The 20,772-nt window shown below is 42.0% G+C and overlaps 1 protein-coding gene and 1 pseudogene across 13 annotated transcripts in view; both read left to right on the top strand.

The window, feature by feature from the left end:
- Window positions 1–20,772, top strand: part of ZNF19 (zinc finger protein 19) — a 127,134-nt gene that overhangs the window by 81,701 nt on the left and 24,661 nt on the right. For 10 of the 13 annotated variants that reach the window (XM_059904007.1, XM_059904006.1, XM_059904008.1 and 7 more), the window contains 4 exons: window positions 9,393–10,491; window positions 13,146–13,682; window positions 16,055–16,223; window positions 18,423–18,487. In XM_059904007.1, the coding sequence (XP_059759990.1) occupies window positions 13,571–13,682; window positions 16,055–16,223; window positions 18,423–18,487 (346 nt within the window). In that variant the 5' untranslated portion in view covers window positions 9,393–10,491; window positions 13,146–13,570. Of the gene's footprint in view, window positions 1–5,787; window positions 5,807–9,392; window positions 10,492–13,145; window positions 13,683–16,054; window positions 16,224–18,422; window positions 18,488–20,772 lie in introns of those variants that run through there. The other 3 variants (XM_059904015.1, XM_059904016.1, XM_059904017.1) reach the window with 3 other exon arrangements.
- Window positions 7,473–7,582, top strand: LOC132354405 (U6atac minor spliceosomal RNA; annotated as a pseudogene).

The following is a 20,772-nucleotide window of genomic DNA, read 5'->3' on the forward strand; positions in this document are numbered from 1 at the left end:
TATATATACACACATACACATGCAAATATCATATATATAATATAAAATATATTCTCCTTAGCATTATCTGAGATAGTGTAAATATCAGAATAGGGACTTTCCTGGTGGTCCAGTGGTTAAGACTTTGCCTTCCAATGCAGGGGGTGTGGGTTTGATCCCTGGTCAGGGAGCTAAGATCCCACGTGCTTCCCGGCCAAAAAATCAAAACATAGAACAGAAGCAATATTGTAACAAATTCAATAAAGATGTTAAAAATGGTCCACATCAAAAAAAAAATCTAAAAAAAAAAAAAGAATATATAGAGCTATTTTCATTTGGCAAAAGTATTTAAAACGGTTTAGCTTAAAAGTCTAGGCAATCTGGTGAATGTAAAAATTTACTTTGGGGGCTGTGGAGCCAGGAAGCACCATTCGTGTTGTGTTCTATGTGAACAGTGCCCCTGAAGTTGTGCAACTGCAGTGGCCCTTCCTGGAGTTCCCCCCAAAGAAGCTGTCACCTCCCAGAGCAGTGGCAATGATTAGCTAGCTTGCTTCCCCCATGTGTGACTCCTAATGGCCAATTTCCCAGGATGTGACTGTTTGTAGTTAATGATCCTTCTGATCTACACCAGCGAGGCCAACTCGTAAGTAGGTGAATAATAAGCAGCAAAACTTATATTTGTGGAGATGTCCATTCTAGCATGTTGTGGGAAACTTAGGTTCCTCCTTACAAAAGCAACCAACTCTTCCTCCTTCCAACCACCTTCAACCTCCAATCCAACTCATGATCCATTGAGAAGATGTGGAAATTTTCCAGTTGAAACTCAATGGCACAGGGTTGAAAGCAATTTAGCCACTTATGCAAATGTTCTGTAGCAACAGGTTTCTAGCTTTTTTCCCTCAAACTTAGCTGCATAATGGAATCACCTGGGAAGGTTTTAACTCCCATGCCAATGGGAAGACTTTGAAAAAGAATAGATACATGGTTATGTAAACTGAATCACTTTGCTGTACACCTGAAACTAACACAACATTGTTAATCAACTATGCTCCAATATAAAATAAAATTTTTTTAATTGATAAAAAAACTCCCACGCGCAGGGTGAACACATATCTAGAGAGCCAAATCTTTAATGAGGTTTCTCAGCATTGGCCATATTGACATTTGGGACCAGACATTCTTTACCGTGGAGGCCTTTCTCTTTCTCTGCATTGTGGGATGTTTAGCACCATCCCTGGGCTCTACCCACTAGATACCAGTCGCACCCTCTCCCAGTTGTAACAACCAAAAGACATTGCTAAGTGTTTCCTGGTGGAAGGAGCAAATTACCCAATTGAAAATCACTGCTTTGGGGGCAAGACCCAGGCATCATAGTTTAAAAAAATCTTCCCAGGTGATTCCAACGTGCATTCCAGTTTAAGAGCTGTGATCTGATGGAATTTACTTTGGGAAGCGTATCCTGGTGGAAAGTCCCAGGAGTTTTGGAGTGGGTTTTTATAAACTGTGATTTAATATTGATTCAGTAAAAATGAGTATCTTCTGAGCCAGATGAGCAGTTCCATTCATTGTATCTAGTAAGCATCTGTTTCTTTCTGTTAAGGGGACTTTCGAAAACAAAGAGGCTGTGAACATCATGAGAGGTTAGCAAAGCCAGCTGAGCATGTAACTTAACAAGGAATCTTTACAGTGAGCTAATGAAAGGGACCTGAGGTAATGAAAGGTCTAAACAACACTCGAGGACCATCGGGGGGTACCTTATTGGTGCCAAGATAGTATCTACCATTGAATGGAGGTCCCTTGCGGGCCAGGGTCTTGTGCTAGGGGATCTGTTTACATGTTATCAAATAAGAAGACATCTAAGTTAATACTAACAGTAGTAATAATAATAATGAATGGGGCTGGCTGAAGAAGTAGGTATGTCAGTACTTTTGAAACATGCTTTAAACCTAACTGGTGCGCATAAGCATTTACACATTTCTAGCATGCTCCTCAGTCCCACTGTGGCAGGAGCTGTAAGTTGGTTCACACAACACCCTTTCCATTTTCTTTCTATTGTGGAAGCCAAAAAGCTAAAAACTTGCCTTCCAAATTCCTTTGCTGTTGGGAGTAGCCATGTGGCATAATTCTGGCCATTAAGAATGCAAGCCGGCCATTGTGGAGCAATTATACTCCAATAAAGATGTTTAAAAAAAAAAAAAATGCAAGCTGGAAAAAAAAAGAATGCAAGCCAGGACTTCCCTGCTGGTCCAGTGGTTAAGAATCCGCCTTCCAATGCAGAGTACGTGGGTTCAATCCCTGGTTGGGGAACTAAGATCCCACATGCCGAGGGGCAACTGAACAACTAGAGAGCCTGCATGCTGTAACTACAGAGCTCACGTGCTCTGGAGCCTGCACGCCACAACTAGAGAGAGAAAACCCGCACACCACAACTAGAGAGAAGCCCACATGCCGCGACGAAAGATCCCCTGTGCCACAACTTAGACCCAACACAGCCAAAGTTAAAAATAAATAAATAAATATTTTTTAAAAAAGAATGCAAGCCTATGAGGACAGGGATTTTTGTCTATTTCGTTCTCTGCTGGTCAAAATTAACCACGTTGTACACCCTAGAAATGTCCAATTTGGGTGGGAGGATAGGACAGATGTTTAAGGCTACAAATTTGCAACAAGTAGTAAATAAGTCCCAGAGTAGTCCCAGTGTAGTGAATATAGACAACAATATTCATCAAACTTGCTAAGAGACTAGAACTTAATTGTTCCAGCCACTAAAAAGAAAGGATAATTATGTAATGTGGAAGAGGAGCAAATCATCACTACAATGGCAATCATATGACAATATATAAATGTATCAAATTAGCATGTTGTACACCTTAAGTGTACACAATGTTATGTCAAATATATTTCAATTAAAAAAATTTAAATGTCCAGTCTATTGTACATCAATTTTACTTCAACAGTGTGAAAAATAAAAGAGCAATTGTTAAGAAAATTAAAAGGCAAGTTAGAAATTGGAAAAAAACAAAAACAAATTTCTTGGCCCTGCAGGAAGCCAAGGTGAGAATCCTGAGGCGAAAGGAGGCACCAAGACTCTCTCTCTGAATTTCAGGTCAATTGCAAGGCTGAGATTTACCCAGCTAACACTAGATGTCACCATTGTGCTGTGAAAAATGTAGCTGACATTCAGGTGTTCTATTTAATATTCGGGACCGAGGGAAGCCTTCAAGTGTTTGAAATTGTTCATTTCTCCCCTCTTCTGATCCCAGTATATGATTACTGTGGCCTTATTAAAACTCCCTGAACCTTGATTTTCTCATGCGTGTGATTCATTCCGCATCCCTTGAGCCGGGTAGTGCTTGAGGCCGTCCAAGCTCGAAGGGAGACACCAGGGAGGGTGCCAGCCTCAAAGCTCCTGGTGGAGGGCCTCCCCGTGCAGCAGTTCCCACCTCTGGGTCTCTGCCTCGAACCTGCGCTAGCTTCCCCAACCCCGACCCCTCTGTCGGAGGCCACACAGCTGCAAGCTCCACTACTGCAGCCTGAGCTGGAAAGAGAGCAGCCTGGGGATGGGGAGCTCAAGGGAAGTGTGTGCAGATGGCACTGCCCTGCATGAGAGGGAAAGAGGCGAGGAGGCCGTGCAGAGTTTTAGAATGAGGAAACCTCCTGGCCCTGAGAGACAGAACAGCCCCCTGGGTTCTGTCACTGAAAGCTGAGGCTTTAACCAAGGCTGTGGACGTGTCGTTTTGGAACGTCCAAACCCAGCGGTTTGGTACACCACATGTAACACAGAAGTTATTGTTCCCCAAAGTCTTTAATGATTCCTGGGCTTTGGCAAGAAATATCAGGAAAACACATATTGTATATGGAATATAGGAAAATGATTAGTGAGACCTCACTAATATTTTAATTTGTTGCATTAGTAATTTAGAAATTTCTGTTTAGGATAGTGTACTTCATGAGTATATGGGGTCTTGTCCTCAGTGAAAAGAACAAGGGCTCTCCAGGTAATTAGAAACAGAAGCTCTCTGGTTTGTGAGGGATGTCTAGGTAAAGGCAATCTCCTTATTCACAGGCTTATTTACCCTTGCATTTATGGAAAGTAGCCCAATCATCTAGGCAGAGTATGTTTCATATATTTCCTGTATTGATGCATTTAAGAATATTTTAACCAACTTACATTTATTGTGATAAATTTTGGTCTGACATCTGTCATCTTGAATGCTTTTAGTTTTTAATGATTACTTGTGTCCTATTTTGTCCCTTTTGCTTTCTTTGCTCTTTTATCAATTTCTGTTAAAGATTTTTTTGATGTGGACCATTTTTAAAATCTTTATTGAATTTGTTACAATATTGCTTCTGTTTTATGTTTTTTGGCCTCAAGGCATGTGGGATTTCAATCCCTGACCAGGGATTGAACCTGCACCCCCTGAATTGGAAGGTGAAGTTTTTAACCACTGGACTGCCAGGGAAGTCCCGCTCTTTTCTCAATTTTTTAAAAGATATTTCTCCTGGTTTTATTCTACTAGTGGAACTATTGAGATTTTTTTAAAGTTCTTTAAAATACTTCAGGTGTAGAAAAATTAAGAGAATAACCAACACCCATGTACCTCCCCTCAGCTTTATCGTATCTGACCATTTTGTCATGGCTGTTCCATGTGTTTTTTAGAACTAAAGCATTACAGATGGAACTGAAGTCCCCTGTATACATCTTTTGAATTGCATTTATCTCTCTGTGGTTCCAGAGGTGGTTACCATATGAATTTGGTGTTATTCATGCTCATAGATGCTTTTAAACTTGTTATATATGGTTATTTCCATAAACATCATAACATTATTTTACATGTTTTGAATGTATATAAATAGTATACTTGATGTTTTCTTCTGCAGTTTACTTTTTTTTTAATTTTTAATTTAATTTTTATTTTATATTGGAGTAGAGTTGATCTACAGTGTTGTGTTAGCTTCAGGTGTAGAGCAAAGTGATTCAGTTATACATATACATATATCCATTCTTTTTCAGATTCTTTTCCCATATAGATTATTACAGAGTATTGAGTAGAGTTCCCTGTGCTATACAGTAGGCCCTTGTAGATGATCTATTTTTTTTTTAACATCTTTATTGGAGTATAATTGCTTTACAATGGTGTGTTAGTTTCTGCTTTATAACAAAGTGAATCAGTTATACATATACATATGTCCCCATATCTCTTCCCTCTTGCATCTCCCTCCCTCCCACCCTTCCTATCCCACCACTCTAGGTGGTCACAAAGCACCGAGCTGATCTCCCTGTGCTATGCGGCTGCTTCCCACTAGCTATCTATTTTACGTTTGGTAGTGTATATATGTCCATGCCACTCTCTCACTCTGTCCCAGCTTACCCTTCCCCCTCCCTGTATCCTCAAGTCCATTCTCTAGTAGGTCTGCATCTTTATTCCCGTCTTGCCCCTAGGTTCTTCTGACCATTTGTTTTTCTTTTTTTTAGATTTCATATATATGTGTTCCATACAGTATTTGTTTTTCTCTTTCTGACTTACTTCAGTCTGTATGACAGACTCTAGGTCCATCCACCTCACTACAAATAACTCAATTTCGTTTCTTTTTATGGCTGAGTAACATTCCATTGTATATATGTGCCACATCTTCTTTATCCATTCATCTGTGGATGGACACTTAGGTTGCTTCCATGTCCTGGCTATTGTAAATAGAGCTGCAGTGAACACTGTGGTACATGACTCTTTTTTTTTCTTTTTCTTTTTTTTAGGCTGCTTTGGGTCTTCGTTGCTGCGCACGGGCTTTCTCTAGTTGCGGCGAGCGGGAGCGACTCTTCATTGCGGTACACGGGCTTCTCATTGCAGTGGCTTCTCTTGTTGCAGAGCACAGGCTCTAGGCATGTGGCCTTCAGTAGTTGTGGCTCACGGGCTTAGTTGCTCCACGGCATGTGGGATCTTCCCGGACCAGGGCTCGAACCCGTGTCCCCTGAATGGGCAGGTGGATTCTTAACCACTGCACAACCAGGGAAGTCCCTGCACATTCATTCTTGACTGTGCAGTGATCTATGACATATTTCCTACTTCTGTAACCACCCTGCAAGGTGATCTCCCTGCTATGGAATGCTGCTGACCAAACAAGCAAGTTCTTAGAAATAATTACACTTCAGACGGATTTCCCTCGTGGCGCAGTGGTTAAGAATCTGCCTGCCAACGCAGGGGACACGGGTTCGAGCCCTGGTCCAGGAAGATTCCACTTGCTGCGGAGCAACTAAGCCCGTGCACCACAACTACTGAGCCTGCACTCTAGAGCCCGCGGGCCACAACTATTGAAGCCCGCGTGCCTAGAGCCCATGCTCCACAACAAGAGAAGCCACTGCAATGAGAAGCTGGTGCACTGCAATGAAGAGTAGCCCCCACTCGCCACAACTAGAGAAAGCCCACGCACAGCAACGAAGACCCAACGCAGCCAAAAATTAAAATAAATAAATAAATTTATTTTTTTAAAAAAGGATATATTTTTTAAAATAGATCTTTATTGGAGTATAATTGCTTCACAATACTGTGTTAGCTTCTGTTGTAAGAATGGATATTTCTGATAAACCCTGAGGCTGTGAGCCACGTGGCAGAGCAGTTCTCCTGGGTTCCCTTACCCAGCTGCTCTCTGCCCGGGCGCCCCCTTCCCGATAAAGTCTTTTGCTTTGTCAGCAAAAAAAAAAAAAAAAAAGAATGGATATTTCTGGGTCTCTCCTTCAAGCATTCATTCTTCTGACTTTCTTAGTTAGCATTCAAAAGCATAGGGCTTAGGACTGAAAACCTAACAAGATTTTCTTTTCTCTACTTTTGTGCTGTTATCATGGTAGTCACTAGCTACATGTGCTTATTAAAGCTCTTAAACTCTTAAGCACTTGAAGTGGGGCTGATTCAGATTGAGAGATGCTGTAAGTACCAGAGTTTGAAGACCTAGTATAAAAAAATGTAATTGAGGGGACTTACCTTGCAGTTCAGTGGTTAAGACTCTGCGCTTCCACTGCAGGGGGCGTGGGTTCCATCCCTGGTCAGGGAACTAAGATCCTACATGCCATGCCACACGGCCAAAAAAAAAAAAAAAAAGTAAAATGTAAATGACCTCATTAATAATCTTTATGTTGATTTCATGTTGAAATAAAATTTTGGATATATTGGGTTAAATAAAATATATTATTTAAATATATTAAATATATTACATGAAATGTATTATTAAAATTAATTTTGCCATTTTCTTTTTACTTTTTTAATGTGGATACCAGAAAATTTAAATTACATATGTAGCTTGCATTTATGGCTCACATTATATTTCTTTGGACATCCCTCTTCTACTACAGAGCATATCCTTAAGCCCCCTTACTTAGCCATCCGTGCATAAATGTTGTTGGTGCATGTGGAAAGTCTAGAACACAGAGTTTATGGCCAACCTGAAGAGTTCTGTCCTAGGGAACTTACTGCATGGGAACAGAGAATGAGAGAGCAGTCGTGTTGTATGAAAGGAGAGAAGGTTAGCACTCCCCTTGACCAGGATGGAAGAGGCCCTCGGGCCTGACAACACGTATTCAGAAAATGAGAGAGCAGTCAAATGAGAGTGTGGAGCAGGAGCAGTGACCCCACCACGGTGCCTTTGCCATAGTGACAGAGTTCCGTAATGGGCTCTGTTTTAGAAATACTAACTCAAAATAGTATGTAATTTGATTGGACTGAGAAGAAAATGAAGGCATAAACCCCTGTTCCCTTGGCATTATATTGCATTTAATAACTTTGGAGGCCTACAAAAGTTTGGGGACAGGGTGATGTAGGGATGAAAAGGATTGTGAGAAATGTCCTGGTACCACTGACAGAGCTTAGTAAAAGTGTCAGTGAGTTGGGTAACGTAGGGGAGTCCTGATATAAAAACAGTTTTTATGGTAGATGACACTAGACTTAATGCCACAAAGTTTGAGTTTCTTTGGGACACCCACCTCCCTGGGTATAGCAGACTGTTGAGAATGCAGCTCTGTAATCTTGGGGAGAGGTCAGGTCTGGAATTGTACACTTATTTTTGAGCCAGAATAATTTTATTATTGCAGTGCATGAGTTGTATGCCTATTTATACAGAGTAACAAACAATTATTCAATCATTTATTTATCATACTTATTTAGTGTCTACTATGTGCCAGGTATTGTTCAAGACACCCAAGATAGCAGGAAAGAAAACAAAGTCCCTGCTCTCATGGAGCTTATGTTCTAGTGGTTTAAGATCAAGGTCAGCTAATTTGTAAAGAAAAGGAAAAATAAAGCAGGTGTTCAGCACATAGTTTTATTTTGCAAAAGATATAAAAAGCTAATATTTTAGAATACAAATTAACAAAAGTGTACAAATTGATAAAGATCAACACTTGAATATAAAATTTATTTTTTTAACAACTCAAAAATTTAGAAATACTGGTTAAATTTTGTGACTTCCCTGGTGGTGCAGTGGTAAAGAATCCACCCTACAATGCAGGGGACACGGGTTCGATCCCTGGTCAGGGAACTAAGATCCCACATGCCGCGGGGTAACTGAGCCCACTCGCTGCAACTACTGAGCTCGCACGCCTCAGCTAGAGAGCCTGCGTGCCAGAAACTACAGAGCCCACGCGCTGTGGAGCCTGCACGCCACAACTAAAGAGAAAACCCGCACACTGCAATGAAGAACCCGTGCGCCACTAGGAAAGATCCCGCATGCCTCAACGAAGCCCTGCAGGCTGCAACTAAGACCCGACGCAGCCAAAAATAAATTAATTAAATAAATAAATTAATAAATAATTTAAAATACAAATTAAAATATTGATTAAATTTAAACTAACTTAGTTAAAATATCATCCAGTTTTTGGAAATATGAATGCCATCGGACAATCTGTTACTATTTGTTTCTCACCTTAGGTTTTCATTTTCTTCAATGTGAAAAGGGGCACTGGGAAGTCTCCTGGGTCTTGAAGCAAGCTATGCTCTTTCCTTTCCAAGTATCCAGCATACACTTTTGAGTCTGACAACAGCACATAGACTCGATAGTTTTTAACCATTTTAGGGCATTCACTCAACTCTTGTAAGCCATCAGGGAATGCCTCTTCCACCTTGAGCATTTCAGGCATTTAAGTACTATGAAGTCACAAATTATTAGGGATATGTATCCTATGTAGGTCTGGAAAAGCTTATGTAATGACCTGGTTTCAAAATCTAATTTCTTGTAACACAGCTACTATTTTCAGCCTCTGTCACATTTGGCACTTCCATTTTAATAGCTTCATATTTCTGGCAGGCCACATGGAGGTTGGAATCTCTAAAGACCTTATAATTTCAGTGCTCTGTTGTTTCTGATACAATTCTCATGTGTCACATGTCACAATTCTCATGTGACGTGTTTTTCATTTCCTATGTCAGATGCTGAGACCAACATTGACAACAAGCCCACATCAACACAGGGAATTTCTGAAGAAAGAGAGGTGATGATATCATGTAGACTGCCGAAGAGTTTCTCAAGAACCTGACTTTCCAGAAACATGTGAACTGGAGAAGCACCAGGAAATCCCCACAGTGAAAAACATTAAAAGAAAGGATGAGAGAATCCACTATGCAAGGAAACCCTTTGGATGTGAGGAGTGTGGGAGATACTTCATCTTTTTTTCTTACTATATTCGACACCAGAGAGTCCACACTGGAGAGAAACTCTATCCACATGAGGAGTGTGGGAAATCCTTCAATGGCAATTCTTCATTAATTCAGCATCAGAGAATCCACACTGGAGAGAAACCCTATCAGTGTGAGGGGTGTGGAAGAGCCTTTAATAACAGTGAAAGTCTGATCAGGCATCAGAGAGTCCACAGTGGGGACAGACCCAATCTCTGCAAGAGGTGTGGAAATGGCTTCCCCAGTAGTTCTGAACCTTGTTATACATCACAGAATCCAGACGGGAGAGAAACCCTATGAATGTAATGAGTGCGGCAAAGCTTTTGCTGTTAAGTCAACATTAAGTCGGCATCAGAGAATCCACAGTGGAGAAAAACCATATGGGTGTAGCAAGTGTGGGAAAACATTTAGGACTTCCTCCCAGCTACATCATCTTGGGTATGCCCACCCTAGAAAGAAGCCTGTCCTGGACCTTGGTTCTTTTGGCCTCCCAGCATTTTTTACCGCATTTTCATGGTAATTACTGCCCTACTTTTTGGGAAAATACCACTCTGCCCCAACACAACAGTTCATGTGGTTTGGGTGAGGCTCTATTCCCTACTGCAAAGGTGGAACATGTAGCCTAGTCTGGCCCATCTGTACTGTTCCTTCCACCCACCACAATGGTGGGTTCAGGCGACCCAAATTCATCCAATCAGAATGGACCCTTTGACTGTGCAAAACCTACCACGAAGTGCCATTCTTTTCTGCTGGACATGGATGTTAGCCTTGACCCACGTGAAGACTGAGAAGAAAGCCAGCCCTGCAAACAGAGATGGAGAGAACTAAACTTGCCTCTGGATTTTTCAGTGATGTAAATCAAAAAATTAAATTCTTTGCTTAAATAGTTTTAAGTTGGGATTTCTTTCACTTGTAACAGAATCCTTACTGATATTGAGCCATTTCAATGTCTCATATGTTTCAGAACCTTCAGAGTTAACATAAACTTGATTTAGCTTCATTGAATCCACACTATGAAGAAACCTTTCATGTGAGTGATGTATTGGAAAAGATGTAGCTATGATTCTGATGGTTCATACAGAGGCAACCACTCAAGTGTTGTGAATGTGGGAAAGCCTTTAACCCTCGATTAAGCCAGGTCAACATTCAGGCATCCTAAATGGTTTGAAGTTACAGCAATTTAAGCACATTAATGAAAATTTCAAGTTATTATAAAACAAAATCTCTATCGAATATTCTGTAGGGTAGATGAATGTATTAATTAGAAAATATTTTTTTTAAAGTATTTATTTCCTACTCAGTTTCTAATAGAAGTGGATGCTGAATTTTATCTTATTTTAGATTGTTAAAGATGATATTTCTTTTTTGACCTATTTATATAGTTAATTATATTAATGTTTTTCCTAATATTGAGTCATACTTATGTTCTCATAATCTTAGTTGGGTATAGTGTTGTTAAGTTTCTTTAAATGTTGCTGGATTATATTAATATGTTTAGGATATTAGCATCTATATTCATAAGTGTGATTGGCCTGTAATTTTTTTCACTCTTTGTCAAGATTTGGGACCTGAATTATACCACGTTGCTAAAAATAGTTAGGAGACTATTCTTTCTCTGTGCTTTGGAACAGTTTCAAAAGCCTAGCAATTATCTGTTCTTTGGAAATTTGAAAAAAGTTCACCTATAAAGCTGCCTGGACCAGTTGCTTTTGTTGGGGGTAGTGTAGAGCAGAGTAGAACTTTCACTACTTTAATAATTCCTTTCCTGGTATTGTCCATTACATTGTCTATTTCTTCTTGAATCAATGTTGGTAATTTATAATTTCCTACTGACTTTTATAAATCATTAGCTTAGCATTGTACCCAAGTTATTTTTCTTATTTTAAAAAATATTTTCAAATATGCCCCTTGTCATTCCTAAGTTTGTTTGTCTATAAAACCTATAGGAAGATTTTTATTACTCATATTTGCATGCAAAAGCTTGATATTATCATTATAATGCCCGGCATAGCATGTTTGCCCTGCCCTTTGATCTGGTTAGGGGGCTTTTACACCCAAGGAAATGGCTTTGGTTCTCAGTCTGAAGCAGGATTTTACAAATGCAGCACTATTGACATTTAGGACCTGATAATTTTTTTGCTGGACACTGTCCTGTGAGTTGTAGGATGTTTAGCCTACCCACTGGCCTCTACCCACTAGATACTATTTGTGATGTTCTCCCCTACCCTCATTCATAACAATCAAAATTGTTTCCACTGGTCTAAAGAGATACTGAGGATATGTTTTTGTAAAAATAAGGAGGAAGTTCTCTTCTTTGGATGCCTGTCAACCTGTGCCTTGTTACTTCCCATGCCACCTTGTACTGTCATCTACTGTCATGGCAGTTTTCAATTCCAGATTTAACCTGTTGTCTGAAATCTGGGCCTGAGAAAATGACTTCACCACTTCCTCTGTACTTGACAGCAATCTACCCCTGCCCGGGGAGGGGAATCATTTTTAGTAGTGGACTTATAATTCTGCTGAAACCAAAGTGATTCAGATGAAGAAATGGTTGAAGTCACTTGAGTTGAGGTTTGTTAGTTCCTGTTGTTGCTTCCCCAACAGAATACTAGTCTTTAATTTGCCATAGCTGTTCTTTAATAAATGCTAATAACCAGTAACATTTTGTGGCACTTATCTCTGCTAGGTGCTCCACAATGCGGTAACTTACTAACTCCCAACAGCCTTTGAAGTACTGTTATCTTGTTTCAATTAGGAAAGTGAGGAACAGAGAGGTTAAGTAGGTTGCCCAAAGATACAGCTAGTAAATGGAAGAGCAGAGATTCAAACCCAGGCAGTCTGGCTTCAGAGCCCATGCTCTAACTGTCACAGAGTGATGCCCTAAAGGCTGGATGCAAGATCTGTAACAAATGTAATTCAGTGACAGAAAAGACACATTTGAGGTGACTTTGGTATGCTCTTTGTGAATGGAAGACACTGGGGATCAGGTCAAGGCAAAGGGAGGCTGTATATTGGCTTTGGAGAAAAGAGGGCGGTGAATGGGTTGAGATAAAACAGTGAGGCATATCTAGTACAGAGTGGCTCATTGTGTGTTTGACAGTCTCAAAACGGCTGTTGTCAGGGAGGTAGCATGTGCAGAAGTTGAAAATACAGCTCTAGGAGGCAGAGGACCTGGTTCCTAGATTCCCCAGTAAGGCTTAGTGGCTGCGTGGCACTGGCATTTTTGTTGCTACAACTATTTGAAAGTAGTACCTTCATAGTAGGTGCCTGAGCTGGACCCCCAATGTGTCTTTTATCTCTAACGTACCGGAGTAGCTCCATCTTCCTGAACTTGAGTATCTAGCAGATTATCCATGATATGTGACCTAGGTACCACTGCTGGAGTCCCCCTCTAACTGACTTACTGTCTTTGGATCAGGCTTGGTTAGGTTCAAGCGCACATAATTGAAAATCCAAAATAATAGAGCTTAAAATAAGACTGGAGTTGATTTTTCCTTTTTTTAAAAGAGATCTGGGGACTTCCCTGGTGGCGCAGTGGTTGGAAATCTGCCTGCCAATGCAGGGGACACGGATTCGAGCCCTGCTCTGGGAAGATCCCACACGCCGCAGCAACTAAGCCCATGCACCACACCTACTGAGCCCACGTGCCACAACTACTGAAGCCCACGCGCCTAGAGCCTGTGCTCTGCAACAAGAGAAGCCACCGCAATAAGAAGCCCGGGCACCGCAATGAAGAGTAGCCCCCCTCGCCTCAACTAGAGAAAGCCGGCGCGCAGCAATGAAGACCCAAGGCAGCCAAAAAATTAATTAATTAATTAATTAATTAATTAAAAAATATATGTAAAAAAATAAAAGAGATCTGGAGATAGGCAGCTGCACACTGGCAGCGGGAATCCTGCCTCCTTCCAGTTCACCGCACTGCCATCCATCAGATGGGGCAATATCCTCATAGTCTAAAGCAACAGCTAGAGCTCCAGCCATTCCAGGATGCAGGATGGAGGAAAAGAAGAAGAGCATGTCAACTTCCTTTCAAGGAAATATCCTGTAAGTACTGAGAACACTTCCACTTCACTGTGCAGAACTTAGTCCTGGGAGACCCACAGACTTACAAGGATGGCAAGAAATGTCCTTGGGTGAGAGACAAGGTGCCAACCCCTGATGCATTTTTCTGTTACTAAATAAGAGGGACAAATAGATGTTTGTACAGGCAACTAGCAGCCTCTGACACTGCCAAGATGTCTTAACTTTATATGTCTAAAGTAGTTTGCATGTACTGCCATAACAAATACCACAGACTGTGAGGCTTAAACAACGGAAATTTATTTTCTCACAATTCTGGGGGCTGGAAGTTCAAAATCAAGGTGTTAGCAGGTTTGATTTCTCCTGAGGCCTTTTTCCTTGGCTTGCAGAAGGGCAGGAGGGGCAGTCATAGGAGACAACACAGGACATGAAGAGGTAATCAGTGCCACTGGGCATTATGGCAAGGTTGGTGGCAAGTGGGTACAAACATGTACAGGGAGGCCATGCGAGATGCCTCTGAAGGCACCACGTCCATCTGCCGGGGATGCTGGACTGTAGCTTGAGCAGCCCCATGTTGAGGTATCCATTACAGGGTTCAGGCATCAGATGTGTGGGCAGACAGGATTAACACATCTGTAGAAATCATACTGCCCATACTTTCTCATCAAAGATGTAGATTTGTTGCAATTAGATTTTTTGTCCACCTGGAATTTATTTTAGTGATGGTGTGAAGTAAGAATTTTATTTTTCTATTGGGATATCCAAATGTTCCAGCATAATTTATTGAAAAATCCCTCCTTTCTCCACTGCTTTTTTTCAGCTCTGTTAAATGATTGACATGCAATTGAATCAGCTTATTGATTTCTACAAAGGTCTTGCTGGGATTTTGATTGGCTTGCTTTGAATATATAGAGCAATTTGGGGGATAACTGACATCTTAATAATATTGAGTTTTTCAATCAATGAACACAGTATCTCAATTTATTAGGTATACATTCATCTCTTTTGTCATTATTTTATAGTTTCAGCATGCATATCTTGTACATATTTTGTTAAGCATTAAGTATTTCATGTTTTTTATGCTGTTATAAATGGTACTGTTTTTAAAAATTTATTAAGGTTGCTGGAAATTTTGGTTTCCAACAATTGATCTTTTTTGCACCTTTAACTCTGTGACCTTGAAGCCACACAACTGAGTTTGGGACTTGACCCACTGTCTTTTAATAAAAATCACACACCTTGTCTCAGGACCTACTGAAGTTTAGGTGCTTTATGTCTCTGCGTGGAAGGAATTCAGCGAGAGGCGAAGTAGATTTATTGAGAGAAATACACACTCCACAGAGAGAGTATGGGCCATCTCAGCAGGCGAGACGCCCTGAAATATGGGGTGGTTAGTTTTTATGGGCTGGGTAATTTCATAGGCTAATGATTGGGAGTATTATTTCAACTATCTTGGAGAAGGGGGTGGGGATTTCCAGGAGTTGGGCCACCGCCCACTTTTTGGCCTTTTAGGGTTAGCCTTGGAACTGTCATGGCACCTGCGGGTGTGTCATTAGCATATGCCAGTGTGTTACAATGAGCGTATAATGAGACGCAAGGTTTACTGGAAGTTGAATCTTCTGCTATCTTGGACCTAGTTGGTTTTTTTTTTTTTTTTCCTTCCCACTCTTTGAGGCATGCGGAATCTTAGCTCCCCCACCAGGGGTCGAACCCATGCCCCCTGCAATGGGGGCATAGAGTCTCAACCACTGGCCGGTCAGGTAAGTCCGGACCTAGTTGGTTCTAACCAGTTTATGTCGGATCCTCAACGGCTGTCATTCCTTTAAAGGTTGTGCCCTGCCCCCTTCCCTCCTGTTTCAACCTTGCTAAACTCACTGTTAGTTCTAGAAGTTCTGTAGATTCTTTGGGATTTTTTGTGTGTAGACAATCATGTCCTCTGCAAATAGTAACAGTTTTATTTCTTTATTTCCAATCTCTATGCCTTTTATTTCTTTTTCTGGCCTTCTTGCACTTGCTAGGACTCCCAGGAGGATGTTGAATAGTAGTGGGAAGAGATGACATACCTGCCTTGTTGCCAACCTTACAGGGAAGGCGTTCTCTCACCATTAAGTATGTTTTCAGCAGCAAGGAGATAATCACATCAAATGTAGTCAGTATAGGTACTGCAACAAAACATTACGTTAACTTTACTTTTTTTGTCAGCCAAGGCAAAAGTGACCATGCATGATACTTAAGTTCCACTATAACTTCATCAATTGCAATGTGATATAAAAACATCTATGATTTCTATTGCTGACAAAGTCGCAAGGCACTGCTGATACTACTGTGGTTTTTGCCAACATATAATTGAAGGAAATGCTAAGTTTCAGCTAGAGGTTAGCTTAAACAAGGATAAGCTTTTTCTATTCTAGGTCCGCGGTTAAAAACGTACGCCAGGGGGAGCAAAGCCAGAGTCCACAGAGAGGTGCGTTCTGGCTTCCTAGAGAGGAAGCTCGTGAAGCTTGGGCGCCGCAGCCGACGTAGTGACGCACTTCCGGTCACGCCGTACATTGCGCCTTTCTCGAGGTGAGTGTTGTGGGTTTGCGGCCGCAGCAAAGGTGTTGGGGTCTCGCTCTTCACTCCCCTGGAGGAGGGTGTCGCCTTAGTCCCTGATGCCGAGGTGGAGGGAGTCGGGCGGCGCCACCGGATCCGGGGAGCGAGGGCGCCGGCCGGGCAGTCCAGCCCGCCCTGGCGCCTTTTCCCCAGCCCGCTGCGGCCGCCTTAGGAAATGGAGGCTGGGTATGGAAAGGAGGCGCCCTTTGACCCAACACAGCCGCAGCCTCCCCTGTTCCCTGGGCCAACAGCTACTTACTGAGCAGCGAAATGCCAGTTGCTCTTGTAGGTTCCCAGGATGTAGCTGCGAATGAGACGGCCGTGGGCCCCTCCCCCAGGGAGCTTTCAGTTTAATGGAAAGCCCCCCATTAATCCAGTGCGATCGTTTCACTCCACCTGCTCCGAACCCTGTAGTTGCGGTCTTTTGCTTTTAGGTTGAAGATGAAGTCCTTGACGTGCAGAGGCCATGCGGGACTTGGCCTCTTGCAACTTCTTCACCCTCGTGTTCAGCACACTTCCCTTGGCTATGCTACAGTCTTCTTGGACTTTCATTTCGAGAACCTGTCTTTTGCACATGCTGTTACTTTCGGAAAGATTTTTCTTTCAGCCTAGTTAATTCCTATTCTTAAGCCTCCCCATCTAGGATAAATTCTCCCTGGCACTAATCACGATTGTGGTCTTAAAGCTAACTGAGAATCTTTGATTTCTTTAGTCTAAGCACCATGATGGAACAGATCAAACCTTTCTCTCTCCACTGTTATCTCCTGTGTCTCACGCTTGGCCTGGAATGAAATAAATATGTGATAAATGTTTGTGGGATGAAGAAAACATACATCAGTGTATTATCTCAAACTGGGAGAGGTGGTATACAGGAAAGGGAATACAGTGCTAGTGGAGTGTGTAACCCAGGGCCCCCGACCTGATCTGTGGAGACAGGCGGTGATCTGAAGGGTGAGCAGGCAGTTACCTAGATGAAGAGAGGTCAGGCTGCTGGAGAGTATTGCACACAGAGACTGTCAGTTCCAAAGGTTCTAAGGTTGGAGAAGAGTGGTTCATGCAGAGGAACAGTAGGTACAAAGATCCTGAATTAGCACAGTAGAAAAACTGAAAGACCAGTGTGGCTAAACTAATAGAAAGCAGGAGGGTGGCACAAGATGAGGCTAGCAGGAAATTGCAGCATGCAATGAGTTTCGGAAGATGCTGGCTTTTTGGTAGAATATGACTGATTAACAAGAATGCAAAGTGTCTGTAGGGGATGATATAATTAAAGTAATAACTCAGACCTTTTGGCATGTTGTGTGGCCTCTTCAGGGTCCTTTGCTAATTTGTTTCTGGTTATCACTGGGTGTAGAGTGGGGTGATGATCAAAAAAGATGCCTGCCCCAAGATCCAAGAAAAGGAAACCCTACTCTAAGATTCTTTTTCTGATTTTTTGGGGGCTACTTTTACCTATTTTTCCATATTAATCTTAGAATCACTTTATCAAGTTCTAAAAAAAAAAAAAAATCCTGTTGGGATTACTATTGGAAGCACTTTGATGTAGTTATTAAAAGCTTGGCCTCTAGAATCTGGCTTACCTGGTTTGGGATCCAAGTTCATCCATCCACTAGGTGGATAGAGCTTGGTTTCCACTGGGTGACTGACCTTAGTAGAGAAAATTATTGTCTTAGACTTGTTTTCTTATTTGGAAAAAAGAAAAGGTTCAAAGGATTATTGTGGAGATTGAATGAGAGAATATGTATTTTTCCTCCAAAAACATATTTCTATTTTTTTTTACCTTTTATGTTTCTCAGTAAAATTTTATTTTTAAAAATGAAGGTCTGGATTTCCTCTTGTTAGGGTTTGCTTTGAGTTTTCTGGTGTCTTTTGCTTGTTTTGCTCTTTGTGTATTCATGTTCCCCTGTACTCATGTCTTAGGACAGGCAGCATTGCATGATGTTGGTGAGTACAGCCTATGGTGCTGAGGGCAAGTTACTTACTTTTCAAATTCTCAGTTTCTTCAGAATTCAAACTTCATGGCATAGTGTGGATTAAAAGAGGAAATATTCATACACCAGTTACCCAGTGGCATTTAGTAAATGATTGCTACTGTTACTGGCAAGTTTGTTGTTTTAAAGGAGAGCCTTTGTCTGGGTCGGGCTCACTCGTGTTTCTCTTTGCTTCTTCCCTCAGCTCCTGCCCTTCATTGAGAGGAAGCCCAGGTGATGGCTGTCATGCCCCTGAGAGCCTGGCACCAGGTGAGCTGTGATTCCCTCACGTCAGCCTTGGAGAGATCTGATTTGAAGGAAATGGGGGATGAGAGAGATGATTCTGGCAAAAGTCTTAGAACCAAAGCAGTAGGAAAACCCTTGTTGATTCTCTTCAGTAGGACTGGGTGCCAGGGAAAGCTGATGATGAGGGATTGAACAGCCAGAAGCCCAGCAAGTGATGGCTGGAGAGAGTGTCCTGGGCAGCAGAAGCCTAGGCTCCTGCACTCTGAGGATCTCTGTTGAGCTAGATGGTTCCCAGGTTCACTGGTTCCTCCTACAGAGGGACCTGTGAGAATGAAGGACTCAGGCTGGTGCTGTAGGTATTGATTACACAGTGAGAGTAATCGAGATTAGCGAGGTCACAAGGTTCTTGGGAAGTAGGGGCAGAGCAATGGCAGGAAGAAGACAAGAAAAGGTGGGCTTGTCCCATTTATTAAAGAAGTTGGCTTCAGAATCAGGGAAAATATATTTTCCTTGAGGTCAGTGCTGTTGGCTAATCAAGGCAGGGGGCTATAATAGGAAAAATCTGCACTAGGACAGAACACCTGAAGTGAGGGATCACATAAAGCCTCAGTGGCTTTGTGGCCTTGAGCCAGTCACTTAACCTCTTTGCACCTTAACTTCATCTGTGAGGTGAACATTAAGTACCTTACATTTGTGGGACAGGGAAATTGATTTCTTGAGTTGATTTCACTTTTTGAGACTGATGAGTTGCTGGGTGTTCCTTAACCATTTCCTTCTTCCTGGGACTTATTTATCCAGTAACTTAGCATCTATGAACTATATCCTAAGTCCCAATCCTGGATTTCTGGTGTCTGGCAGGTCCTTCTGCCTACTATCTCACAAAGACATTGTCTTTCTTGTTGCTCCCGTCCTCTTCTGATCTTCTGTAAGTTGTTAGTGAGTTATTGGTATCACCGTGTCGCAATCCTGACCACTCAGTTTTTAGGTTGCTGAGTAATTGTTGACTCTCTTCCCCCTTGATACCACTTTCAGAGAGTTACCAAGTCTCATTGCTTCTGCCTACTATCTCTCCCACTTGTCCCATCTTTTATATTGCCCTCATTCAGGGTTTGTCATTCCTTTTCTGGGATTTTGTTTGCAGGGTTTCCCAGCTAGTTTCTCTGTCTACAGTCTTGTGCTTTCCCATCACCAACTGTTACCTGATAGAGCTTGGTTTCCTGAGCTCGGATTTTATCCTGTAGTCCAGGGTTCTCAGACTTCAGTGTGCGTCAGAATCACCTGGAGGACTTATGGAAGCACAAATTGCTTTCGGATGGGGCCTGTGAATTTGCCTTTGCAACAAGTTCCTAGGTGATCCTGCTGCTGCTCTGGGGAACCACACTTGGAGAACCACTGTTGTAGTTAGTGGTGACTCATTCAAGGAAGTCATTCAGTTGACTGAGTCAGTTTGTCATTTTAAGTTGTTGATTGTATGGCTGGCTGAGGATGGATTCAGAACAGGACAGGCCTGGAATTGGAGTTAAGTATCCCCAGCCCGTACTACTGTACTGATTGTACCATAGTGAAGAGGAGTCAGATTCCAGAAACATTTAGACAATAAAATTGGCAGGATTTGATTACTGACTATTTATCGGAAATGAGTAAAGACTAGGGCAAGTTAGTCTAGTATGAATTTCAATTTTCTAACTTAGGAGACTGGGATGAAATTCGCAGTTAACTGAGAAACAACACTGTCACTCACTGTGTCAGTTAGTTATGTGAATTGAAAATAAAGTCAGTTTGGCAGGGGGCAGGAAGGGGGGATGCGTTTGGTGTTAGATGGGTCAGATGTGTTAGGTCCCCCAGGGAGTCTGAGGCAGTGCTGGGGAGATCTGCAGAATCAGTTGAGGTTGGAAGGTGGCAGGATATTCACTGCACATTCAGGTAACCAGGTTTGATACCAAAGTCTGGGGAATGAATAAGAGTTTTATAAACCAGATCCTGAGCTCTCTGGGAAGGTAGAGTTGGGACCATCAGGGAAGGGAAAGGGTGACTATTAAAAAAGCATGAGCCTTAGTTGGCAGAAACAATTACAGATTGTCTTGGAGGTATAAAGAAAAGCAGCTAAAAGAACTACCCAGCAGCAATTTGATTCCAGAAGCATCTTCTCCCAGGAAAACGCATCAGGAAGCAGAATAGACTGCCCCCGGCAGCACTGAGCTCTCTCTACTGGACATTCTTGAGCACAAGCTGTACAACCCCTTCTTCAAGCAACAGAAGAGGGTTGGATGAGACCAGTCATCAGGGCAAAATGTGACTCTGTTCCTGTC

The sequence above is a fragment of the Balaenoptera ricei genome, chromosome 19 (assembly GCF_028023285.1).
Source record: "Balaenoptera ricei isolate mBalRic1 chromosome 19, mBalRic1.hap2, whole genome shotgun sequence".
Classification (NCBI taxonomy): domain Eukaryota; kingdom Metazoa; phylum Chordata; class Mammalia; order Artiodactyla; family Balaenopteridae; genus Balaenoptera; species Balaenoptera ricei.